At 50.4% G+C, this 26919-nt stretch overlaps 2 protein-coding genes across 2 annotated transcripts in view; one reads left to right on the top strand and one right to left on the bottom strand.

Moving 5' to 3' along the window:
* Positions 1-21156, bottom strand: part of SSUH2 (ssu-2 homolog) — an 82833-nt gene extending 61677 nt beyond the window's left edge. The window contains exons 1-2 of the mRNA XM_032650055.1: positions 21108-21156; positions 4034-4141 (exon numbers count right to left, since the gene is read on the bottom strand). The gene's annotated coding sequence lies outside the window, so the exon portion shown is untranslated. The remainder of the gene's footprint in view (positions 1-4033; positions 4142-21107) is intronic.
* The window catches only part of CAV3 (caveolin 3), a 13056-nt gene continuing 1525 nt past the window's right edge, over positions 15389-26919 (top strand). Inside the window, exon 1 of the mRNA XM_032650058.1 lies at positions 15389-15579. Within this exon, the coding sequence (XP_032505949.1) occupies positions 15466-15579 (114 nt within the window). The 5' untranslated portion in view covers positions 15389-15465. The remainder of the gene's footprint in view (positions 15580-26919) is intronic.

Here is a 26919-nt window from a genome sequence, read left to right as displayed (position 1 = left end):
CAGAGAAGTCATCAGCGGCCCTCTCAGGATGCACAGCTAGTAAACACGGGTAGGAGTCGCAGCCAGGCTACAGACTTCAAGTGCAGTGTTCCTTCTTCTCCAGCACAAGCTCAAAGAAGGAAGGAGGGGGCTTCCCTGGTGGCGCAGTGGTTCAGAGTCCGCCTGCCGATGCAGGGGACGTGGGTTCGTGCCCCGGTCCGGGAAGATCCCACACGCCGCAGAGTGGCTGGGCCCGTGAGCCATGGCCGCTGAGCCTGCGCATCCGGAGCCTGCCGTGGAAGAAGGAATTGACAAATTGCCAAGAGGCACAAGCCAGAGAGTGATCATTCTGAAAGCTACCCGCTAAGGGTTGTTGTTTGCCTGACTCCCCACGTTCCTTGACCAAACAGATAATGGTGAGTAAACAGAGCCGGCCTTGCCTGGGGCCCTGGGAACCAGGAAGGACGCCTTGGGGAGGTGTGGAAGTGTCCCAACAGGTGGTGAAGGGGATCGGGTCCCCAGGGTCATTTCTTTGGCAGTGACCGATGGCGGCAGCGAAGCTCACTGTCAACTTGAGGCTGTGCTTGTTTGGCTCCTCTTCAGCTAAAGAGTTAGAAGAGCTGAGAGGCAAAGGGGAAAACAGGGCAAGGGAGACAGAAAGCCCAGCTGCACAGGTGGCACCCACCCTGAGACATCAGGCACCCAGAAACCCATTCTTGCCTAGACTGAACCTTAAGCCAATTCATTTCACTGCAAATTAAACTTGCCATGTTCCAAGTCTCTGGCAACACCATGAATTTAGTACCGAGCATCCTCAGTTAGAGGTCCACAGAGGTACGTGATTATAGGGCGGGCCGGGGGGTAAGTGTGAACCATCAGTAAACAGACAGACCTATCAGAGAGTTAACATCTACATAAACAGCCGACACAAATCATTAAAATGTGAAGATGAATGGGAAAAGGGCATGAGGAGGAACTTTCCCAAGGGAAGAACAGAAATAATAAAATACCATAGAAAAAGTAGTTTGGTAACTGCATCACCAGTTCCCAAAGAAATGTAAGTACAAACTATGATGTGTCACATGACATCTATTAAATTAGCAAACATAAAGAATAACAGTAATGCCCAAGGATGGCAAGGTTGCAGGAAAGCTGCTAAGTTCAAATATTGCTAGTGGCAGTGTGTTTTGGAAAGTGATTTGGAAACATATCTTGAGACAGAAAATTATTGACACCTTGTGACCGAATGATCACACTCCATGGAGTTTTTGCTAACAGAATCCAAAAGTGTAAGGTCCAAAGATGCTAGTACAACAACGAAAAGTTTAAAAGCAATCGAAACGTCCACAGTATGGAAACAGGACAACAAATAATAACGCGTTCACCTAAGGGAATATTTTGGAGACATTTAAGATGACAATTGCGAGGATTGTGTAACAACTTAGAAAATACTTTTAATATACCTAGTGTGCAAAAAGAAAGATATACATTTGACCCTTAAGCAACATGGTTTGAATGGTGTGGGTCCACTTTTACACAGATTTTTTTTCAATAGCAAATATGATCTGAGGTTGGTTGAATCCTATACAGAGGAATTGCATAGACTGAGGGTCAATTATAAATTATACTCAGATTTTCAACTGTGCAGAGGGTTGGCTCCCCTGACCCCCGTGTTATTCAAGGGTCAACTGTATAGAGGTAGGGTTACAATTATGGAAAATTTCTATTTCTAGGGATACAAAAATAAAATAGGTTCAGAATAATGAAAAGTGCTGTTAACTCAGTAGGGTCGTGGGGAGTGGCTGATTTTCAGTGCCAGTTTCCTCATCTAGGAATTTCAGCAGCCTCTCTCTGCCTTCCCCTCCCCCCTCCCCCTCCCCCTCCCCCTCCCCCAAATAAGGAGGGAGGCCTCTGGCCAGCACCGCTCACACCCCACGTGCTTCTGTCTTCAAGCCCAGTTTCCCAACACGCCCTGCTTCCCTCTCCCCACACTGTTCTGGTCAATAAGGGACTCAGGCTTTCAGCACCCAGAGGTCTGTTCAAAAGAAAGAGAAACCACCAGAGCCCCCAGCAGGGAGGAAGCCTGGAAGTCACGAGGTGACCCACATTCCCTGAGTTCCCAGTTTATAAAGCAGCTCTGAAGTTCTGATCTCCCCCAAGACTCACAAGAATCCCCTGGGAGGAGGTACAATCGGAGGATATCATTTGAGTTAGAATCTGAGGCTCAGAGAGGTGAACCACCCTTTCCAGGGTTTCACAGCTTGTCAGTGGCACAGATGGCAGAACCCAGGCCTGATGACTCCAAAGCCCACGTTCTGTTGGCTAAACAGGGAGGTTACTGGCAGAAGCTCAGCTGCCCTTGAAACCTTCATTACAAGAAGAAATTTTGATTCACCAGAAACCTCCCAAGAGAAAGAACACTGGTTGTCCAGAGGTTCCTGAACTTGAGCTTGTGTCAGGATCACGTGGAAGGCATCTGAATACGGATCACTGGGCCCACGCTGGTCTGGGGTGAAGCCCAAGAATTCGCATGTCTGACAAGCTTCCAAGGGATGCTGATGCTGCTGGTCCACAGACCACACTTGGAGAACCATCGGTCTGGAAGTCTCAATAAGGGCTTGAGATTAGAGGTGTACTTGGGACAGCAGGGGAGAAACGGTCTCCATAAAAACCAAGGAGAAAAACACATCCTCCTGCTCCCACGAGGGAAGTGAAATGAGAAAAGAAGATGGGAGGGAGGCTGCGGGTCTGAGACGTAACCTCGCTTGCAACTCCACCACCAACTTCCGATAAAGCCACCGGAAGCACGCGTGCTCAGTGTTAGTGGTTTAGTGCGTTGGAGGGTATGGAAATTGAGGGGATGAATGACTGAGTGTTGTGTGGGAATAGGGGTGAGACACACGGCCAAAGACAGCCAGATGGACAGGCTGGCTGTCTGGATTCCAGCCACCTGGAAATTAGGGGAAGGGCTTTCAACATCCGAGGCTGTGGTATCAGAGGACAAAGCTCCTGTGGACAGAGCCAGCTGACACATAAATCTGCTGCACTCAGGATGGGGCTGGCCTATTGTGGCCTCTGTCATGCGCCGGCATGAGATTCCTGTCAGCATTTATGAATGTGATATGAATGCAATGGTCTCATTCAGTGGCTGCACCCCTCCAAGGTGGGGGAGGAGCCTGGGCACGGGGACGTGAGGATGCAGAAACCGGGCCATCACCCTGAATCACAGCGGCTGGCGTGAAACCCAAGATCCTACCACCAGAGATTAATGTCTTCACGGAAGGCTCTGGCATCTTCCAGAATACTCTGCTAAAATGTCCTTGGAAAGTTGACTCACCCGTTAGCTCAACCAATATTTACAGAGTTTCAGGCAGATGCCGGGCGATATAAAACCTTTAGACAGTCATGAGCTAATGCTTTAGTGGGTGTAAATTGGCAACCAGCCCACCTCGTTTTCAGGTAAAATGGTCAGCAGACTGGGGCGGGGGGGGCGGTGAGAAGCAACCTGGTGACTTGGGCTTTACCTTCCAGGTGTCAGCAGGCCGACACTGTTATTATGACCGGGGCACCTATCAGAGCAGCCAGCGTGCTCCAGGGCAGTCCATGGGCTCCTGACTCATGCCAAGTGTCAAGCCGGAGGATGGAGGAGTGTATCAGTGGTGTGAATACGGTGGGGCTGGGGGAGGGCAGGCAGCAGGAGGCACAGGAAACATGGAGATTCAGGTGGCCCCACTGCTCCCGACCCCACTCTGACAAGAAAATGCAAATTTATGGTTACCAAAGGGGAAAGGGTGGGTGAGAGACAAATTGGGAGTTTGGGATTAACATATACACACTACTATATTTAAAACAGATAACCAACCAGGACCTACTGTATAGCACAGGGAACTCTACTCAATACTCTGATAACCTATATGGGAAAAGAATCTGAAAACTAATGGATACATGTAGATGTATATAACTCAATCACTTTTCTCTACACCTGAAACGAACACAACATCGTTAATCAACTATACTCCAATATAAAATAAAAATTAAAAAACAAAATGCTCACTCTGACAAGTGCTCCAGAGAAGTGCATGTAGGATGAACTCCAAGGGGGTGGTGGCAGATTGGGGTGGGTTCTTCTGGAAGCCCACCCAAGACGTCCCAGAGGCCTGCACTGTGAAAGAAAGCGCGTTTGCAGTCAGTTTGAGAGTAGTCCTGTATGTCTTACTGTGCTTAAAGAAATTCAGAAGCCAACCTATAACCCCGAGGGAAGAGCTCTAGGCTTGGAGTCATGAGCCTCAGGTTAGAATCTGGGCTCTGCCACCTATGGGTTGTGAAAACTCAGCTAAGTCATTTCCCCTTTTGAGCCTCATTTTCCTCACTCATGAGAGAAGCGCTAACACCTACATCCTAGCCTCTGAGAGGCCACGGAGAACAGTGGTTAGAGGCCGTGACTCTAGAGCCCGGCTGCTGGGATTCAAACACTAGCTCTGACACGTACAAGCTGTGTGACTTCTTGCAGGTTACCTAACTTCTCTGTGCCTCCACTGCCTCCTCTGTAAAATGCGGCTAATTATCATTTCTAACAAGATTCCTTGTAAGAATTAAACAAGATAATATGTGTAAAGCACCTAGAACAACTTCTGGTGTTTACTGAGGGCTATGTAAGTGCTTGTTTCAAAAGTGGTCAAATAGGATATTTAATTGTCAAACCCATAACCTGCCACTACCTATGGAAGGGAAGGGTGGCGATTTTTGAAGGGAATTTGCTGCAGGTGCAGGTACCATGGGATCCTTTCCAAGCCCAGTGGGGGGAGCCTGGGAGAACCATTTGGGTATGCTCAGGAAGGCTAGCAGGATAAGCATAGGCAACCCCTCCCTGGCTGATCTCTGCTGAGCTGCAGAATATCAAAGGCCACCCTGAGCATTAATGGAGTTCTTCGTGGCACCTGAGGGGAGGTCCCAGGACTTTGGCGGGTATGCAAGGACAGGCATGGTGCTGGCCCCTCAGAGAAGCCTAAGGTGTCAGCTGGCAGAAACACCCTACAATAGCAAAGCAAGAACAGCCTGCATGCATGGTGGGCCCAAGGCTCTGGACTGAGTTGTGTCCCCCACCCTCAAATTCATATGTTGAAATCCTAACCCCCAATGTGACTATTTCAAGTAAGGATGCAATAAAGGTTAAATGAGGTCTTAAGGGTGGGGCCCTGCTCTAAGAGGACCAGTGTCCTTTTACAAGGAGACACCAGAGAGCTCACTCTCTCACTTCTCCATGTAAGGACACAGGAAGAAGGCGGCTGTCTGCAAGCCAGGAAGAGAACCCTCACCTGAAACCAAAACAGCCAGCACCTTGATCTTGGACTTCCAGTCTCCATAACTATGAGAAATAAATGTCTGTTGTTAAACCACCAGTCTATGACATTGTGTTACGGCAGCCCAAGCGAAGGCACCCAGGATGCCTGCATGTCCCCAGGTACCCAGGGGACTCTGGAGGGCTGCCTCCAAAGTGCAAAGTGCACACCCCCAGGGGTGTGCACCGGGGCAGGACCAAAGACCAGGCAAGGAGTGCAGCTGGTGAGACCAGGGCAGAGGCCCCTACCAAGCATTCTGCAGAGAAAGCGTAGGTTAGGGATCTGCCATTTGTCCACCCAGAGGGACAGCTATATACAGCACTAGAAGGGGCATGGGCATCACCTGGGCACTTCCTCAGTGAAAGGAGCCACTAACATCTCCCAGGTGTCTCTGATACTGCCTGGTATTGCTGGATGCCAGCCCACCTACCTCCATCCCCAAATTTCTGGGACTCACCTGAGGAAATCTGACCTATGTCCCCAAAAATGTTACCATCAACCAACACCCGGGCTCTGCAGGGCTGGTTGTTGTTATGGTTCTTTAAAGTTTAACTCCAGACACCCACTGGCCACTGCTGCTGCTCTATCCCAAGTCTCTCCCCAGCCCCAGGCTCACCCACCAGAGTCTCCCTCCCCAGAGTTTGATACACAAACAGCTCAGACACAGTGTGCAGCCTCCCGTGCTGCTGACCATGTTGGTGTCAGCTCCACCCACCAGGACCTCTCCCCAGCACCTCCCCTCCTGGCTGCAGCCCCAAGGCAAGCCCCATGATCTCCCCACCCACAAGAGGGATTGACTCATTAAGGTGAAGGTCTAGAAGGAGCTCACACAATCAGACCCAGGATCTCCTATGTCACACTCCAAGCCAGGACCCTCCAACCCACTTGCAGCAATAGTCCCAGAGTCCATGTGTAGCATCTCTGCAGAGGCGGCTCCCCCCTCTCCACCAAAAGCCCATCTTCAATTGCAAACCATAGGTTATCCTATTCTCTTTCAAAGCACCCTGTAACTAGAGGGAAAGCTTTGACATCACCAAGTTCAAATCAGCACCACCACTCAGCAGCTGTGTGACCTCGGGCACATTACTGCACCTCTCTGAACCTCAGTAGCTCCCACCTTCTGAGTTATGATGGAGATCCAATGAGAACTAACAAATGTTACCCCTCCCTCCGTTTGGAAAAGCATTACTACTATTGATTAGCAGTTAACAATAACTAATATATCAAGCTCTCTCCATGTACCAGGCACTACGGTGCTTTTCCATGCCTTAACTCATATGTTCACTCGCTTACTCCTAGGAGCTAGAAAACACAATTACCCCATTTTACAGAGGAGCCAACTGAGACACGGTGAGATTAAGTAACTTGCCAGAAGTCACTCTGGGTATGTAGCAGAGCCAGGATGAACCTGAATTTATACAGCCCGATTTATATCTCCTCTTCTCAAAAACACACATCTCAAGATTTCCTGTGCTTGATATTAAATGTCAATTCAAAACTGCTCGGAACCCAGCTGAAAGCTGCTCCGATTTCTGGACTCAGCTGTGACATGAGTCATTCTGTGCACATAACAATAGCCACTCCTAACAGCTTCCAGAACTATGTAAAGCCTTGATTTGCTGTCAGCGGCTTCCCTCCTGGTGGAGCAGACACTCAGCTTGACTGGAGCTGGACCCTCATTCACAATCCTCCCCTTCTGTCCATGGAAAGCCAGCCCAGGGATGCCAGGGTCCTAGACCTGTGTACGCCACATGAACATTTTTAACAAAGTATTTTTCTTCTATCATCTGTGAAAATTCATTCGCAGAATTTTCTGGCTGAGCATTTCTGCTCTTCTTCTCTTCCCAGACATGAATCTGCGTGGTACTACTTCCATTTATTTGCTCAACAAATATCTGTACAGCTCCTGCTGGGTGCCAGGCGCTATGCTCCAAACAGTTAAATTCAAAACAACAACTTATTCCCAGTTCCTATTCATTTCCCATGAATCAATTTCTCAGTTAATTCCTTAGAATCTACGTTCAGAAACCTTGAAAGTCCTGTAGGCTCCACAACTCCAGGTAACCTGACTTGATTAAAAGGAAGATTGTCCTGTTCCAACCCCTTTAGATAAATCCACCCCCCAACCCCCCCGACCATCCCCAACACACCCGTCCCGGGCAGCGGAAGTGCATGCGTACCAGGCCACTGCTTCCCCTCCACACTTCTCTCCCTCTCTGGCTCCATCCTTCTCTCTGAGTTTGCAAGCTCTCTCCCCCCATCTCCCTGGGTCTCCTGCCCCACCTCCAGAGACGCTTTCTCCTCAGCACCGCTCCAGGGCAAGATGCCCAGTCCCTCCCTCCAGTGTGTGTTTTGCCCCCAACACCAAGCAGTTCTGCAACCCCAGCTGGGTGTCCAACAATTCAACTGGGCTTCTGATCAACTGGCTATAGACCGGAGGTCCCCACGACCCCATCCTCGCGTTTGGTTAATTGGCTAGAGCGGCTCACAGAACTCAAAGAAACATTTTACTTACTAGATTACCAGGTTTTTGGTTTGTTATAAAGAGAGAGAACTCCGGAACAGCCAGATGGAAGAGACGCATAGGGCAAGGCACGGGGGAAAGGGGGCACTTGGGTGCTTCCATGCCTTCTCTGGGGGCACCTCTCTCCTGGGACCTCCACGTGTTCAACAACCCGGAAGCTCTCCCAGCTCCACTCTTCGGGTTTTTATGGAGGCGTCATTACATAGGCATGACTGATCATCACTGGCCACTGACCACTGCTCAATGTCTGGCTCCCTCCCCTCCAGGGAGGCCGGGCTGTGGGATTATGCCAAGAAGGGGGACAAAGGCCACGTACGTATTTGTTATTATAAATCACAGCGTCCCACTGTGCTGTGTGCCCCTTTCCCACATCCCAGCCACCGCCTTCTCCCCCAGCTTCGTTGGCTCCAGGGAACCAACCAAATGAACCACTCTTTGCCTGGTCCACTAAATGGGATAACACTGAAGTCTATCGAAAGGATGTCCCATTTTCCCAAATTAGACTAGCTCTGCCTATGCTACGGTACACAAACTGTGAATGGAAATATGCATGTTGCCTAAAAGTTCTCCTTACAAGCCCATGCCAGCGCCATAGCACATGAAAATGAAATATTATAGGGCCATCCTCACATGACTGAGCGAAACAAAGCCCTTGTCTACCTGAACACAGTAAGGCCAGTCTCTAACCTCAAAAGATCTACTCCAGTAAGATGGCTTTTATTTACCTGGCAGAAGTGCCAAGTTCATCAGATAAATGCAATCTAATGAATCCGTCTCCTCGGCTGCCTCAGTTTCATGATCCTATTAAATGTCCCCAAATGTTTTTTCCAAGGGGTGATCAAGGACATTTTTTTTTAACACTCCATTAAACTTCTGACAGTCATTTCCCAAACAGCCTATTATCTCTGTCTCCTTTGAGCCAGTCAAGGTTAAATTTTAAGCCAGAGTTTACCAAGCTCCTAGCGGATGGGACATTTTATTTCACATTGGATCCTCAGCAACTAACCCTGCGCTCCTAATGCTGACACCGGCCACTTGCTCCGTAACTCCGGAAGCCTGTCTTCCTAATTTCCAATCTATCAAGATCCTTTCTCACTGTAAACATACACTGTGTCACTCCTCTGTCTGAGTTTTGAAAAAGTTTATACTGTTTCCCGTAAAAGACCAGCCACAGCTAAGCAATTTCACAAGAATACTGGCCTTTCGTCCTCAGGCAGCTGCCCTTCTTATCTGCAAGAGCCGTTTTAGCCCACATCATTTTAATACTGAACTCGGCCACTTCCTCCAAAGCCCATGAAAACAGGCACGTTGGGACATGTGAAGCTTTATGAAGACAGTGAGGGGTCACAGGGGAAATCACACAGCCTACAGCACTCACCCCCAAATCCCCACCACAGACCCCTTCTCTCCCCCAGTCTCTCTCCCTGGCCCCAGTCACCAGGGGGCCCCATGGCCGTGTCGTCTCCCTCCCCACTGCCAGACTGCTGGTTCTGAAACTGGGAACCACTGACCTCAGTGTTCATAGCAGCACTATTTACAACAGCCAAGGTATGGAAGCCACCTAAGTGTCCATCAACAGATGAATGGATGAAGAAGATGTGATACATATATATACACACACACACACACACACACACACACACATACAATGGAATACTACTCAGCCATAAAAAAGAACAAAATTTTACCATTTGCGGCAACATGGATAGACTTGGAGGGCACTATGCTAAGTGAAATAAGTCAGACAGAGAAAGACAAATACTGTATGATATCACTTGTTTGTGGAACCTAAAACATACAACAAACTAGTGAATATAACAAAAAAGAAGCAGACTCACAGATATAGAGAACAAACTAGTGGTTATGAGTGGGGAGGGGGGAGGGGCAATATGAAGTGGGAGACTGAGAGGTACAAACTACTCGGTATAAGGGAGGCTTGAGGATATATTGTACATGGGGAATAGAGCCAATATTTTGTAATAACTGTAAATGGAAAGTAACCTTTAAAAATTGTATAAAAATTTAAAATAATAAAATAAAAATAAAGATTAAACGTACGTTAAAAAATAAAATAAAACTGGGAATCACTGAGAGAAGAGCTCTAAAAAATGACTGGTGCCAGGTTCTAACCTAGAGATACTGACATAACTGGTCTGGGTGTTGTCTGGGCATTGATTCTTCACAGCCCAGGAGGACTATAGCCCCAGACCGCGTCCACTCAGCTCCTCCTCACTTACACTGAGCCATTCAGCTCCATCCTCAAGCTTGAACACCCGCCTCCTCTGTGAGGCAGTGGGGCCCGTGAGCTCCAGTTTTCACAGTCCCCACCACCCCCTATCAAAGCCCACACTGAAGCTGAGCTTCCCTTGGGTAATCATTAATGTTTGCCCCATTAGTTTCCCTACAGCTAAAAAAGAAAAGGGTGTGTTTCTTGTCCCCAGGTCTTATCAAAAGAGAGATGTCCACCAAAGCCCTGCGTTTTTTCCACCTGGCCTGCTTTGCTCACTTCTCTTGAGGGCATTTAAGTCTGGGACCCTGGTGTTGTCCTCATTTCATCCTATTATTACCATTCCTATGTTGTAGGGGAGAAAACTAAGGCTCAGACTCAGACAACTGGTAGATCCTCTCAGATCAACTTGACTCAGAAGCCCAAGATCTTAAGATCTACAGGATTCTGCCATCTCTGGATGAGCTGTCTCGGTACACCACCCTACTCTATCCCCAGAGAGCTCTGGCTGTTGGAAAGTCCCTCCTTATGTAGAGTCCCAAATCTGCTTTTCATCTGCAAATATTAACATGCATATAAAAAAAGAGGGACGGCAGGAGAGTCTCATATAAAAAAGAGGCAGGGAAGCAGAGTCTGGGAGCTAGATGCATTTTGGCTGACGGGTAGGTTCTGCTCAGCTCGGGACCAGCCGAGCCTCTGCTGTCTGGAAAGACTGCCCTGGGCTGGGGGGCCCAGAATGCCCACAGAGCCAGATGCTGAGGGCTCCAAAGGAATCCAGGTGCTCATACGCTAACAGGCGAGAAGCAAAGCGTTCCAGGAGACCAGAAGTGTGGGGTTGGAGGGGGGCACTGGGTGGAGGCAGCACAGAGGGGAGGAGAGGGCCTGGCACACAGGCTCTGATTTGGAGCCAAGGTTGAAGGGATGCAGGGGCTCAAAATCAAGGAACACGTGGGGCTTCTAGAAGCTAGAAAAGACAAAAAAAAGGACATTCTCCCCTATGGCCTCCAAAAGGGACATTGGCCAGCTGACCCCTTGATTTTAGGAATTCTGACCCCCAGAACAGTAAGAGAGAAATTTCTGTGTTATTTTAAAATAAGTTGTGGTCATTTGTTACAGCAGCAAAAAGAAAGTGATACAGTTAAAGGTTCGGGTCCTTCTACCCCACTAGTTGCCTAGGGCTGCCGTAGCAAAGTACCACAAAATACCACAAACAGAATGGCTTACACAACGGAAGTTTATTGTCTCACAGTTCTGGACTCTACAAGTCTGAGATCAATGTGCCTGCAAGGCCACATTCCCGCTGAGGGCACAGGGGAGGATCTGTTCCAGGCCACTCTCCCAGCTTCTGGTAGGTCCTTGGCTTGTAGCAACACAACTCGTAGCTTCACATCACATCCTCCCTGTGTGCACATCTGTTCTTGTGCCCATATTTCCTTTGTATGAGGACACAGTCCTTCAGGATGGGGGTCCACCCTAATGGGCTTATCTTAACCTGATCCTCTGCAAAGACTATTTCTAAATAAGGTCACATTCACAGGTACTGGGGGTGACGCCTTCCACATCTTTCAGGGGGGGCACAGCTCAACCCATACACAATATTACTCCTAAAAGCTGCCCTGCTTTAAAAAAAACCCGGGGCAGGAGGGCAATGATTCCTTCCCGGCGAAAACAAGCCGTCCTCACCTCCTCCAGCTGCCCTGCCGGGCACACTGCAGTGGCCCAGGAAGAGTGTCCACCCACAGCTCCCTGCAAGTTCATCACACTGCACGGGGCCTGCAGTACTGCGGGGCCTCCCGCATCCCCTACAAGGCAGCAAACTCCTCCAGGCGGGGACCACGTGGATCCCCACCCCCCACAGCCTCCAGGACCTGCCGCCTGCCTGCCACGTGCCGCTTTAGGCCGGACCCTGCATTGGTCACTGGCTTTTCGTGTCTACCTCTCACGGGAACTGTGCAGTCGGCTCCGGCTGCCGGGCTCTTCTCTGCTGCGTCCTCAGCACCGGCCATGAGCCAACAGACCCAGTAAGCGTTTGCTGAGATAGCGGGTCACTCATCTGCGGTCACCATCCACTGGGCACAGCGAACACACCAGCACCAAGTCGCTCCGTGTTGAACGAAGAAATGGCCCCAGGAAGACTTCCCTAGATACAGAGGAGCTGAGCTGGCCCGGTTCTAAACGCCATCCGTGAGGTGGGGGCATTCTCTGAATCACCAGGGCTTGCCATGCAGCTCGCTTCCCAGGCTCAGGTGGAAATTACAGTGGAGTGGATTCTTTCCGAAGCAGAGACCCGATCCTACAGGAGACAAAGCAGAGATGGGGCGAGCAGAGGCGTCTCTCTCTCTCATCTTAGCCCCTCGTGATGTTCCAGATGGAAACATCTTCAGGGCATCCAGTCTCTGGAACATCAGAGGGGCTCTGGACCAGCCACCACACAGCTCCAAGGCAGATGCAGAAATCCCTGCCTGCAGAATCCCCTCTGGACATCAGGCCTCTCTATTAATGAAGCCACAAGGCCCAAGGCCGAAGCTCCGGCTGCTCTAGGGTATCAGGGCCTGCCCTGGGTCCGAAAGAAAACGGTGACTGCTGTTCCCACTACGTGCACGCAAACCCTCCCCCAGAGCCGCTCCAGAGTGGTTTCTGAACAGCGCTGTCACTGCTGGTCCTTGAGGCCGGCAAAGGTTCATCTCTTTTCTCTCACCTGGAAGCCAGGTGGGCATCACCTGAGCAACGGCAGGGGCCAGTCTCCCCTATTTTGGTAATTACACTTGCAAAGGAACAGGGCGGCTTATTTTTATAAATAAAGTTTCACACAAACATGCTCCTTGATTTACGTACTGTCTGTGGCTGCTTTCAGGCTTCGCATTGCAGAGTTGAATCAGTGTGACAGAGACTGTATGACCCACAGAGCCTGAAACCCGGGTCAACTTCCTGGACACACTTCGAAGATGCCACGAGCTCGGTTTAATGTTCCACTGCGTCCACCTTGAAATTTGGAATCTCTTTTTAACAAAGGGCGCCGCATTTTTGTTTTTCACCGGATCCTGTAAATCCTGTAGCCAGTCCTGCCTAAGTGTTTACTATCCGGCCCCAAAGTCTGCCCAGCTCTCTACTTTTCCAATCCTTGATTCCCTTTCACTCTCTGACTTAACAAGTCTGACCTCGCGAAGCTCAGCCCTTTCTGGAGCAGCCTATCAGCTGAGAGTCAGTTCTTCCTTAAGAGTAACCCTCCCAGCTATCACTAACAAGAGAGCCTACCATGAGCCAGGCACTGGGTTGAATGAAGCCAGAGTGCGACAGTGTGCCACTTATGTACCCGTCCTTGGGACCACCCAGAACAAATCTCATTCCTTAAGTCTTCAAGGACTTAAGTAAAGTTCATCTGTTTCTCCCTGCTGAGCCTTCTCTTCTCCAATCCAAAATTGTTCTGTTTCTCATTAAGACATGTTTCAAGCTCTTGTACCATCTTACTCACCCTCTCTAGATACCATCTAGTTTCCCAAGGCCCCAAACAAGGCTCCAAGTGTAGTCTGACCAGTGCAGAGTTTGGTAGCTTGGTCACCTCCATTATTCTAGATGATATATCTCTATTAATGCATCCTGAAATCACACTGCCCTTTCTGGAAATGATTCTAAAAAATCCCCCAGATCTCTGGTAGGAGAATAGCAGAACAGAAAGATGAAGGGCTGGTGCCTGATGACGTCATGCAGCCACCACAGTTCTGAACTACCTATTTGTGTTATGTGAGAGAGAAAAAAAAAAAAAAAGCCCCTACCTTGGACAAGCCACTACTATTTCACATCTTTATTATGAGTAGCCAAGTGCAGTTACTGAAAGAGGCTTTATCACCTCCAACTTTTTGATTAGTCTTCCTGCCTCAAACCTCACACAGCTCCAATCAAATCAGCTCCAAGCAGCTTCCTCACATGCAAACCTACTGAAGACCCTCTGCTGTTTTGAAGTCTTCAATGGCTTCCCAGCACTTCTAGATAAAATCCATACTCTTTAGTATGACATTTGAGATCCTTCACACCCAGGCCAGAGTCAAGACTTATCCCCTGCCTCACCCCCAGACAACATGTGCTTGAGCCACTACACAATTCTTAGCATTCTGGCTCCTACCAGTCTTCTGACACCTGAAATGTTCCATGTGGTGAACTCCTGCTTGTCTTTCAACACCTTACTCTAAAGCTACCTCCTCCAGGAAGCCTTCCCTGATGTCCTCAGAGTAAGTCATTGCCGCCTACGGACTTCTCAGGCAAGTTCTTTGTAACATAACTCGGATGCAGCACTTGCCACACAGTATTACAGTTACTTATTTTCTGATCATTCTGTCCCCCTAGGCTGTGGGCTCCCCAAGGCAGGGAGGGACCTAACCTGATGGGTCTGTTTATCCCTAGCTGTTGGCAAATCCTAAAGAGATGAGTCAGTGATGAATGGATGCACAGACCCTGGAGACTCAGAGTCGTCACCCTTCACGCGACGGGGGCCTTGGGTGATGGTTGACCTGGAAGAGGACGCAGGGAAACTAAGCAGATACCCTAGAGAGGGCAACCCCACCGATGCCCGTGCTGTGTCTGGGGCCCATGGATATCTGGGAAGCTGTCACTAAGCTGTCCCTGGGGACAGGGTGAAGGGTGGCAGTAACGGGGACTCCAGGTCCCCTCCACGTGGTATCAAGAGGCAGAGGAGGGTGGTCTGCGTCCAGTCTCAGCCCCAGACCTACCCCACACCACAGTCCATCAACCCCTCCGGGGAAAACCCTAGAAGTGGGAAAATCTCAGCCCTGCTTCAGGCCATCAAACAGCAGGGCAGGTACCAACTGCTCCAACGAGAATCCCCACCAGAGAGCATCTCTGTTCTGAAGCATTTTCTCCCACGAGCTCACCTCCTCCCTTCCACGAGGGTAGGCAGAGCCCCGATCATTATTATTATGGCCCCATTTTACAGGTGGGGACATGATGGTCCGGAGAGGCGAAGTGTGCCCAAGCTCACACACCCAGCAAGAGGTTGAGCTGGGGGCTGAGCCCACCTCCTTCCCACAGGAGCCCAAACGCAAATACCAGGGTCCCACAGCAGCAGCCAACCACGGGGGCACCAGGAGACACCAGGCCCTCGGCTCATGCATGAGGCCCAGCGCCCGTGCAGCCCCCTTTAAGGAGCGCTGGGCCTTCCTGCAGGGCTCCAGTCTTAATTTTAGCTTGGAGGCCTGCCACCGGAGCCTTCAGCCAGCAGCAGGCTGAAGTTATGCGGGACAGCTGTCAGCCGGCACGCTGGGTGGGGCCTATTTAGCCACCAGCGGCACAAGTCTGGGGACACTGTTGTCCCTGCCCCAGGTCTTTTCAGCCCTGCTGGCCACACGGCTCCGATCTCCTCTCGCAGGTCACCCAGCTCCACGATGATGGCCGAGGAGCACACAGACCTGGAGGCCCAGATCGTCAAGGACATTCACTTCAAGGAGATCGACCTGGTGAACCGGGACCCCAAGAACATTAACGAGGACATAGTGAAGGTAGGCTCGAGGGCCTGCCCCGGCGCCCCCCGCCTGGAGGGTGTCAGTTTGGGTGCTGGAAGGGGCAGGCTCTGCTCCCGCGCGATCGGCTTCCCTGAAAAGAGACCTGTCCCTCTGTCTTCTCCAAATCCCACCCACCCCCCCGTCCCGCAAACCAGCTTGTACCCCCAAAGAGCCTTTGGTGTCAACAAGAGCAAAGAATCAGCTGCAGATACAGGACCATCGACCGGGGCGGGACAGGCGAGTTGCAAAGGAAACTCTTTACAACCCTGTAGCTCTTCCCGTGTGCTCTTGGCCCTCGGCTGGCGACAGACGAGGCGGCCAAGTTGGGACCTTTCCATGCCAGGGGCATTTTGCGGTCTCCACAGTGGGTGCGGGGTTAATCCCCAGAGGGCGGTTTCCAGCAGGGCTGCTGGCCCCTTGCAGGGGCCCCCGCTGCCCCAGGCTGGGGGGCTGTACCCAGCACTCATGCCTGCTCCTGGCACGTGCAGCATCCAGGCCAGGCCAGAGGCCGCTCAGAGGGCACCGGGACCCCTGAAAGGGAATCTTGTATGAGGGTTACCCTGCCTTCAGGGAGTCTCCTTCACGGCCAGGCCTGAGTCAGGCCTCTTTCCTCACCCGATGCCATCAGCAGCCCGGCTGCCTCCAGGGCCACCCCTCAGTCCAGCCTCTACCCGGTAGCCACAGGGATCTTACTACAGCAGAATTCCTGGGAGAAGGGTACCCACCAACCAGCATCAAAGTCACTGGAAGGGCCTTTAAAAGGGCAGGTGCGGGGGCCTCCCGGGTGCTCTGCATACATCAGAACCACAGACCAGTGGTGTCCAGTAGAAATATAATGCGACCCATTATACAATCACCCTATGTCATTTTAAGTTTTCCAGCAGCCATGACTTTAAAAAGGAAAAACAAACAGGTAAAATTAATTTTCAAGATATTTCTCATTTAAGCCAATATGTCCAAAATAGTATCATTTCAACGTGTAATCACTACAAAACAATTATTGGTGAACAATTGTATAATCTTTCTTCATCTTCAAAATCTAGTGTGTATCTGAGACGTGGGATGCATCTCAGTTCAGACTCCAAAGTTTTTATGAGAAACCCTTCTATCTTTAGATTTCATATAATGAACAGTTGAAAACTGATTCACAAACCCAAACTGTGCCAAACATTCTTACAAGTTTCCCAATCACAGAATTAACTATCAGTTTTTACATTTTAATTAAAATTAAACACGATTTAGAATCCTTCAGTTGCACTAGCCACAGGTCAAGTGCTCGTACATAGCTCAAGGCCACTGGATTAGACAGCGGGGTTAAGGGCTTGTTCTAAAGGACAGCCCTGCGTGGTCACCTTCAGTGGGACACCTCCCATGCTGCATGAGTCTAACTTCCCCCCATGGCATTCGAACCCCAGCACATCTGGCCCCTACCTTCCCCTTCCACCTCCAGCTCCCATGCCTCCTGTGTCTTTGCCAGCAGCCAGCCTCCTCTCCTCCACGTGGTGGACGCCCATTCAGCCTTCGAGACCTGATTCAAATGTCACCTGCTCAGGAAGCCTTCCCCAACTCCTCCAAGCAACCAGGAGCTCCTTCCTCTGTGCCCTCACCTCACTCAGGGCATTTCCCTGTAACAGCTCATATTATGCTATTATTGTATTTATACATATCATCTGTGGTGCAGAGAGGGTCATCACAGCACAGTTTGGGAAGTGCGGCCAAATTAGGGAATGAACGTTCCGAACTGAAAAACACCATACACACGTCAAACAGTATTTGTCGTGGTTTGCGCAGTGTGATCTAGACGGAACGGTCCCAGACTTGACACTAACAGACGTAGTTTCAAATCCAGACTCCTCTACTTAAAAACAATGACACTGGACCCCCTGTAAAATGAGCATAATTTACTCCCCCAGGGGAAATGGATCTCAGAGCAGCGCTGTGCGATAGAAATAGACCGAGAGGATTGCATGAGATAAGAGGTTTTAAGTGCCTACGAGAGTCCCTGGCACACAGCAAGGGTGTGCAAATGTGATCTGATTAGGAGCCTGGAGGAGCCTGCAGGACAAGAGAGCTAAGCCAGGGCCAGCGTTGACACTCAGGCTCCCCTGTGGTGGGCCCTGGCGGCTGCGGGAATGCAAAAGAGGACCCTTAGGGAGCATGTGTTTTCTGAAGGATCCCGCAGCAGGTGACAAGTGGAGAGGGGCTCTCGGGTCCCAGTAAGCCAGGAGGGAGCTGGCTCCAGGCTCGAGGCCCAGATTATAATCCAAGGCAGGGATGGGGGCGGCCACACGGATGTGGCTGCTTATGCAGGCTCCCAGGGGGCTGGGAGCTACCCTCTCCCGGAGGCCCTGAGCCCCAGAAAACCATGCCTCAAAGGTGAAGCAGGAGGCCCACAAACGTTCTTGTCGAGAGGAGATGATTATTTGGTGTATTTACTGGACATTCCCTGGTTTGGGAACTTATTTGACCCTTTCTTTCATTTTTAATGAGTGAGAGATGAAAACGTTTTGAGATTTAGAACAGGGATTCTAAAACTGAACCAGATAAATACCACAGACAGGTTCAAGAAGACTTCAGGTTGGTGTAATGGGATGGGAAAGAATGAAGAAAAGGAAGAAATGGGAGAGAGCGTGGCTGAAAGAGAGAGGTCTGGCCTTCGGGTCACCTGGATGTCTTTCATCGACCAGGGAAAGGACTGGGGGGTGGGGGGGGGAGGACAAGGGACCGAGGGGGTGAGGGGGACAGAGATGGAGAGAAAGAGAAACAAGGTCAGGCCAAGAGGAAGGCTGGAAAGGCTCCCGTTGGGGTGGTGTCACATGTGGTAACAGGCTCCACGTGTGTGAGGATGACGCCGTAAGACGGTAAAATAAGACAGGCTACAGAGACCCAAGTCTAGTCCCAGCCCTGACTCTAGCTTGCTGTGTGACCCTGGGCAAATCCCTTTCCCTCTCTGGGCCTGAGTCCCTAGTGTAGACAGAGGCCGGGTCGAGAAAAGGGAGACCCGTCCCCTCCACCGCCAGCTGCTGAGGTTTCACACAGAAAAGACAAGGGTGAAGAGCAGGAGACGCACCCATGGGGCCCTTGGATTTGACCCTCAGCAGAAGGAGGTGCTCCCTCTGGATTTCTAGAGTCAAAACTTTCCCAAACTTCCCTGAGCAAGGCCTGGTGCTACCCTTGAACCCAGGCTGGAAAGTGAGTGCCAACAGCTGAGGGAGAGCTCCACACAGCCCAGCAGTCTTGACTGTAATCTCCCAGCTCCGGGCTGGGCCTGGGCAGAGGGGAGGCTCGCCTCATTCCCTTCACCCCCACCATCACCACCATTCATGGAACATCGATTCCACGAGTCATTCCTGAGCGCCTGCTCCGTTCCAGGCACTGTGCTGTCGCAGAGGACGTGGCAATGAGCAATGAGACCCACTGCGTGTAGGGCCCATGCTAGGCTCTCGGGGGGCGGGAAAGGAGGCCAGTGGTCCCTGGCACTCCAGCTGGTCAGTGAGGACACCATTCCCTTCAGACCCAGATTGCAAAGCCTCCAGCCCCTTCCTCGTGCATTCCTGCAGGCTCCCAGTCCCACCCCAAAGTCCACCAGTTATTTGTGAGAGGTCTCAGGGCTTTCTCATCGACACCCCTCCCCCTCCCCAACTCACACTTAGGCAGCCAGGCCCTAGAGCAGGGACATATGAACCCCTCGGCAGGCAGGTCCTTCAGCTTCTGGTTTCAACCACTCCCCTCAGGCACTCAGGGCCGGCCCTTCAACCAGGGCCAAGGGAGAGACCTGACCCAAGCCCAACACACTAGTTCCCACCTACCTCCAACCCACATCTGCCACAAGACCCTCCCCCTTCAGAAAAGCACACAGACAGCACCTTCTGCCTCTCAGCTTAGGCTAACAAACACCCAGAGGACCCAGTAACCCTCCTTCCCCCAAGGTCTCCAAACTCTGCTCCCACTGTGGGCCCATCTGGACACCCTGTTTCACAAAGATGAAACTGACCTGGTGCTTCCTCTTGAGAAGAATCCAACAGATTCCAAGAATCCAAGAATTCCAACAGACAGAGAAGATGAGACTAAAAACAATGAGAATGCACAGGTGGAGGTGATAAATGCCTTAAATCAGTGCCAGATGAAGGGTCACGGGAAGGAGGAAGACATCACTTTCATCTGGGAAAATCAGGCACCAGCTTCATGGAGAGGTGGTATCCAAGGTGCATAAGTAATAAGAAAAATGTATAATGTGGAAAGGGGGCATCAGGCTTTCCAAGAAGAGAGAACAAAATAAGCAAAGGCCACAACGTAGAGGAGAATGATGGGCAGAGTCAGAAAACGTGAGGAACGGGTATTGCCACTCCCCTGCCTATGTCCGTGGCAGACATTACTAATGGATCACAGCACATTTCCAGGAAGCCATGGACCATCAGCTAGGCTGAGTTGGCCCACAGGCGAAACCTCTTTGCTATGCTGTCTGCAGGCGAAAAATGGGACTAGGAGCATCTGAAAGGGAATTTGTGGGAGAAAGGGCAGGTTGAGGCTGAATTAGGAAAGGTCATGATCTGCCAGGCATTCCACATTGGCAATTCCTTCATTTTGGAAAGTACCCCTGGCAAGTACCTCTAAGAAGGGCTATACCCTGGATTAACTCACACTGAGGTATTTACAACACAGTGTTGTAGGGACTCCTGTGTATCAACTAGAGTTTTTAAAAACATCCACTTTCTTGGGGAGCTTGTGAAAATGCAGAATTCTGGGCCCTGCCACCAGAAATTTTATGAGGCAGGGCCAGTGAATGCTTTGTACTTTAAAGTACAAACAAGTTCCCCTTGTCCTATAGAAGATAAACCTGTAGTCCAGAGTTGTCACCAGTTTCCCCTAAAGACACAGAGTATCAGTTATCCACTGCTGTGTGACAAACCACCCTCAAACTCCATGCTTAAAGCACCAAGCCTTTGAGGCTCTCTCAGTTCTGTGGGCTGAGCAGCCTCAGTTGGGCAGCTCTGCTGGTCTCACTGGCGGCCTCTCATGCAGCTGCAGCAGCATCTCCTCTACAGCATTCTGGTGGTTAAAGCGAGTCACAGGGCAAGCCCAGACTCGCTATGGTCTGAGAGGCATGACCAATCTGGGGTCATCTCTGGAGACTAGCTAACTTCCCCCCAGAAGTTGGTGCACAGCTAACCTACAGCTCAACCCAGGGCCATTCCTACTACTCTCCACTGGTCCACTGCACCAGCCTCCCCGAAGGCAGAGACTAAGGGGGCAGGGAGGGAAGGGAAGAGACAGGCAAGGACAGGGCTCTGAGATCTGATGGGGGCTCCTCTGGTGGATCCCTTCTCTTCACACACACCCCACCCCGGTCACCCTCTGTTATCTTGGTCTCTTCACAGTTCCTTTAAATGAACCCAAGTGTCCTTACCTCCAGGCCAGGTGCCCCAGGCACCCCCTGTAGGATGCCCTGGACCCCAAGATCCCACTAATCCCTGGCCCCCCTCTTCCTGCTCTCAGAACCAGCCTGTGTTGCATTCTTGCCTCACCTCCTGCTGAGGTACCCGGTCCTGCGATGACCCTGATCAGGGAGACAGCAGGGGAAATTCAGGCTCAGGCTTTGATGTCAGGCCAGCGTGGGCTCCACCCCTGCTTGTCCCTTACAGGCTGGGCGAAATGCTGGATGTAAGACACATGGCCAGAAACAGACACCTACAAAGGCCAAATTGTGGGCGTTACTATGGTTATCCCAGATTGTATAGAATTCTATTTTTTAATTAATTTTTTTGGAGTACAGTTGATTTACAATGTTGTGTTCGTTTCCGGTGTACAGCAAAGTGAATCAGTTATACATATACACACATCCACTCTTTTTTAGATTCTTTTCCCATATAGGTCATTACAGAGTATTGAGTAGAGTTCCCTGTGCTATACAGTAGGTCCTTATTAGTCATCTATTTTATATACAGTAGTACGTATATGTCAATCCCAACCTCCCAATTTATCCCTTGCCCCCTTTCCCCCTTGGTAACCATAAGATTGTTTTCTACATCTGTGACTCTAGTTCTGTTTTGTAAATAGGTTCATTTGTGCCATTTTTTTACATTCCACATATAAGCGATATCATATGGTATTTGTCTTTCTGGGTCTGACTGACTTCCCTCAGTGTGACAATCTCTAGGTCCATCCATGTTGCTGCAGATGGCATCGTTATGTTCTTTTCTATGGCTGAGTAATATACCATTGTATCAATATACAGGTACCGTATCTTCTTTATCCATTCCTCTGTTGATCTGCATTTACGTTGCTTCCATGTCCTGGCTATTGTAAACAGTGCTTCAGTGAACACTGGGGTACATGTATCTTTTCAAATTATGGTCTTCTCCAGATATATGCCCAGGAGTGGGACTGCTGGATCATATGGTAGCACTATTTTTAGTTTTTAAGGGACTAGCATACTGTTCTCCATAGTGGCTGTTACCAATTCACATTCCCACCAGCAGGGGAGGAGGGTTCCCTTTTCTCCACACCCCCGCCAGCATTTATTGTTGGTAGACTTTTTGATGATGGCCATTTTGACTGGTGTGAGGTGATACTTCATTGTGCTTTTGATTTGCATTTCTCTGATAATTAGTGATGTTGAGCATCTTTTCACGTTATTGCCAATTATAACACATGAAGCAGAGCTGTGCCGTTTCTCAGCTATTCTGCAGCTAAAGCTTTAACTTTACAGGCCAGTGCTTCTCAGGCTATCTGGGTGAAAGGTCAGTTTTATTATTATTATTCCAATCTGTTGTACACCAATAGTTTGTAAAAGTCAATAAAAATTAACTACTAGAGAGATGAAGGGAAAAATAGGCATTGACAATGTAAGCTCCAATTTTTATTATTAGTAGAATCAACAGACATAAAATTATTGGCTCACATCACTGTGACTATTTCCAAATGCCTACTCTCAACTTCTGTACTTGCCTTGTTGGGAAGGGGGCAGTGACTGTGGACCACACTTTAAATAGCAAGGTAATAGGTGAGAAAACCAAGACCCAACAAAGCTAAGCCACTCCTTTGGGTCTTGACTCCGAAACTAACTCCGTGTCACTAGGGATGTTGGTCCAATCCTCTCGGTAGAGTTCAAACAAACAAACAAAAAACTGAAAACAAACAAAAAACACAGGCCCAGAGAGGGCAAGTACCAGGTCTCAAATCACACAGTGATTCGCTGAACAGGTGGAAACTGGACCCAGATATCTGTCCCCCTGCCGAGAGCCGTTCCCCCCACCCACAGAGCGCCTGTCTGAACTGCGCAGGGCCCTGGATGCCCAAGGACTGAGTCACGCAGGAATGCGGGGGAGGAATTTTTGAAGTGGGTGTGGCGTCTGGCCTCCCCCTCAACCGCCACCGGCAGCGCCCAGCTCTGCTGTCCTGCACCTTCCCCTCCCTCTTGGGGACGGCGGGAGCGGCGCTGGCCGGTTCCGATGAATCAACTGGCTCTCTTGCTGTTCCAAAAATAAATATGCCAGAGAAGGGGACACCAACCTTACGAGCAGCCCCTTTCTCCCCTTCCCACAGCCAGCCCCGCCTCCAGCTGCCCACGGAGCCCTGAGGCTCCGCCCACGGCCCGAGCCCCCTGCCAGCAGCCATCTCCCCTCCACTTCCAGAAACGAATTAAGAAATGAAGTCACCGTGGGCCTCTGATACACTGGCGCGTCTGCCTAGGGCTGCCTGAGCCGGCCTTATAAATATCTCCCCAAACTAGTGCGGTGACCAGAGATTGGTCTCAGTGCTCAGTCCTGATTAGGAACGGCCTCCTCCTCCCAGGACTACCTGTCCCTCTGAGAGCATATTTTCGCATTCACAGACAACGGAGCTGTTGCCCTGTGCACAGTGCCTAAGGCAATTACTTGAACTAATTCAAATGCCAGCAACAACAGCTTCTACTTTGTGCAAAAAAAAAAAAATCATTAACGGGCAGAGAGATCCTTGGGGGCAGGATTATTACCATAGCAGAAAAGGAGGGAAAAGAGGACCCCATCCATCTTACCTGCGCAGGCTGAGTATGCATGCACACACACATTTATGACCAGGTAGGTTGGAGAACTGTCGTATTTACGATCTGGGTGTCAACAGCTTTTCTGAGATATATTTTCATAGGAACTTCAGAGCAATTGAACAAACGATTACCGTCACTGGGCAGCTACCATGTATTGTACTAAGCATTGCCCAAGAGGAGGTGTGCCTAGCACAAAGTGGGTGCTTAATAAATATTTGTTTGGATGAATGGATGGATGGATATGAATTGGTGGATGGATATGGATGGATGTATGGATGGATGGATAGGTGGGTGGATGGATGGGAGAATGGATAAATAGATGGATGGGTAAATGAACAGATGGTGGGAAATGGATGGATGGAAAAGAAATTACTTCTGTTCTTCATAACAGAGTTGTAAGAAGTAGCAAACACATTTTACAGTTGAGGAAATGAAGCTCAAAGAGGTTATCTGCCAAGGTCACTCATCAGATCAGCAACTGCGCTGGTGTGCAAAGCCACCTTTGGGACCCTAGCTTCCTGTTGAAGAAAGCGCTCTGTAACAGCCACCAGCAGCTAACAATTAGTGATCAGGGATTCTGTGCCAGGCCATGTTCTGAGTATTACATGTCGTATCTTATTCAATCCTCCGATAAACCTAATGAAATCAATCTAGGAAAACGAGGCATATGAAAGCTAAGACACTTGCTGAAGGTCACAGAGCCAATAAGAGGCAGAGCTGGACTCAAACCTCAGCACTGCGACTTCAGTCAAGGGCTCTTTTCCACTTTGTCGCCTCTTAGAGGCCAGACACAAATCATCAAACGTGTTGAATGGAGGAATACGTGAACAAAGCAGGCTGGGCTGCCGAGGGGCAGGGGAATTGCTGCCTGCTTGGAGCAGAGTGGCCGGCTGTGAAGAAGGGGCTGGGGGCCCTGCCCTGGGGCAGGTCTCTCTGGCCAACAAGGACCAGACCTCAGAGGGGACAGTCACCCTCCCTGAGAGCCAGCATCTGCCTCGGGGTCTGACCCTGGCTGGGGCCGTGTGAAGAGCTTAGATTAGAATCAGGACGCCCAGATGCACCTGTCTGCCCAGCTGGACGTGAGGAGGCAGGGCTGGGTCATCTGTGAGTGGGGAGACACGGTCCTAAGGAACAGTCACAGGAGGGGCAGTAGAGGCCCCAGGCGCTGAATGGGAGAGAGGAGGAAGGAGGGAGAGCCTGCTGGATAAAGGCAGGGAGCACGCCTCCACCCAAAGGCCTCCCTCAGCTACCCAAGTTCCTGGGGCCACACCAGGATCCAGAGCCCAGCCCGGGGGGCTAGGAGGCATCAGGCACAGGCCGGGCACAGCCATGATAGGGGAGGGGCAGGCTTCAAAGGTCAGAACACCTCAGTAGGCAGGATCCAGGCCCTGGGGGTTTGACTGAATCTCCACAATCATGGTGCATGTACCAGGCCAACGTTGGAATGGTTCCCCCAGGGCCTATAGTCCCCAGCTTCTTGGATCTGCAAGCAACAGCAACTCTGGATTTCTGCCCCTATAGACCAGATGTAGAAAGATGCCAGCCCTTTCCATCCACTCTCCAAAGCCATGGGACGTTCCCCAAGCAACTTGGGCCTTCTTTTACAAACATCCAGCACACTACTTCTGCATCTCTGCCTCCAAACCCCCAGCCCCCCAAATTCCCAGCCAGACACCACCTCCACCTCCAAGAAGCCCTCCAGGAAGAAGTGCCACCCTTTCCAAGGAGATGAGGACCATATTCACATTCTTCCTTCCAGCCCTTCCCTTCCATCCAGGGGGCCATATGAGAGGTTATGTGACCTCTGCTAAACCCCTGCAGAGAGAAAGCTGGAGGTTGAGATGTACAAGCAGGTCCCGGAAGGACCTCTGCCCACCCAAGTCAGCTTTTGAACGTCGCCTGCAGCCTGAAATCTCACCCCGTGAACTCTGCTCCACAACAACGTACCATCCCCAGGGTGGGGCTGCATCCTCATCTGTCTCCGGGGGGATCCAGGGATCTGAGGCCTGGCACAGGAGCTCAGAATCCAGCCACACGAGAAAAACAGGCCTCAACACTGGACATACAACATGGTCATGTCCACTCCCCCCCACCAAAAGAGTTACACTGGAAAGAAAAACACCAAAGCAATAATAATTTTAGTACTAGAGAAATACAAATGGGAGATGCTTGGGTTTTGTTTTTGCTATTCCCTTAATTTTCTTCAATGTGGCTATGTTATAAGAAAAAGTAATTTTAATAATAACTTTAGGCATAGAGGGGATCCCCTTCCCCTCAAAAAGTAGGAAAACGGTTCACTTGGGAGTTGAAGTTTGAGATCTGGCATCACTAGTCCCCACTCCCCCCGCCAATTAGTCTGATCCATTCATGCATTCATTCAACCAACTACTATGCAAACAGCCCAGGAACACACTGCCCCCATGTTACAGACAAGACAGCTAAGGCTCAGTGCCGCTAAATGAAATCACATATGAGAAAGTAGCTATGACGGTGCTTAACGCACAGCAGGGATTAGCGAAAAGTTAAGGGACTTGGCTGAAAGCAATCTTTTGTATTTCTTCCGTCTTCCCAAATGGGGCCTCAGTCACCGTTTCAGTGGGATGCGTGAGCAGGATTCCCTGAATGCCCACGTTCCTCGCAGCTGCAAAGGAGGGATGGGGTGGGCAGCGGCAGAGGAAGGTCTGAGGTCGCTGCAGGACCAGCGTGGGGAGAGCAAAGCCTGTGTCCTCCACGGGTGCTGCGCTCAGACACCAGATGCCTCCACCAGCCAGGACGCCGCGGCCCTCACCTCACCACGTGCCGGATCCTAACACAGCTCTCAGGCCGCTGCACCTCCCTCTAAACACCTCCATGACCCCAAACCGGGCGGGATTCGGCGACGGCTCCCAACTCGCCCCCCACGGGCATCCTCACAGCTGCGGCAGCCAGAATGAGCCACTCAAAACTCAGATCAGAGATGCAGAGGACAGGCTGGTGCTTTCCAGAGGCGGGGAGAGGGGTGGCGAAATGGGTGAAGGGGCTCGACGGGTGCAAACTTCCAGTTATAAGATAAGTCAGTCCTGGGGATGTAAAGTAGAGCATGGTGACTACAGTTAACAGTACTGTATGTAGCGTCTATTTAAAAGGTGCCAAGAGAGTAGTCATAAAAGGTCTCATCACACACACAAATACGTAACTATGTGTGGCGACACACGTTAACTACAGTCAGTGCAGTGATCATTTCCCAACATACACAAAATCAAATTATGTTGAACACCTGAAATGAACATAATGTTAGATGTCAATTATACCTCAACTGAAAAAAGGCTCAG

The sequence above is a fragment of the Phocoena sinus genome, chromosome 11 (genome assembly GCF_008692025.1).
Source record: "Phocoena sinus isolate mPhoSin1 chromosome 11, mPhoSin1.pri, whole genome shotgun sequence".
NCBI lineage: Eukaryota > Metazoa > Chordata > Mammalia > Artiodactyla > Phocoenidae > Phocoena > Phocoena sinus.
The sequence above is the reverse complement of the archived record's forward strand: the minus strand, read 5'-3'. Positions and strand labels throughout refer to the sequence as shown.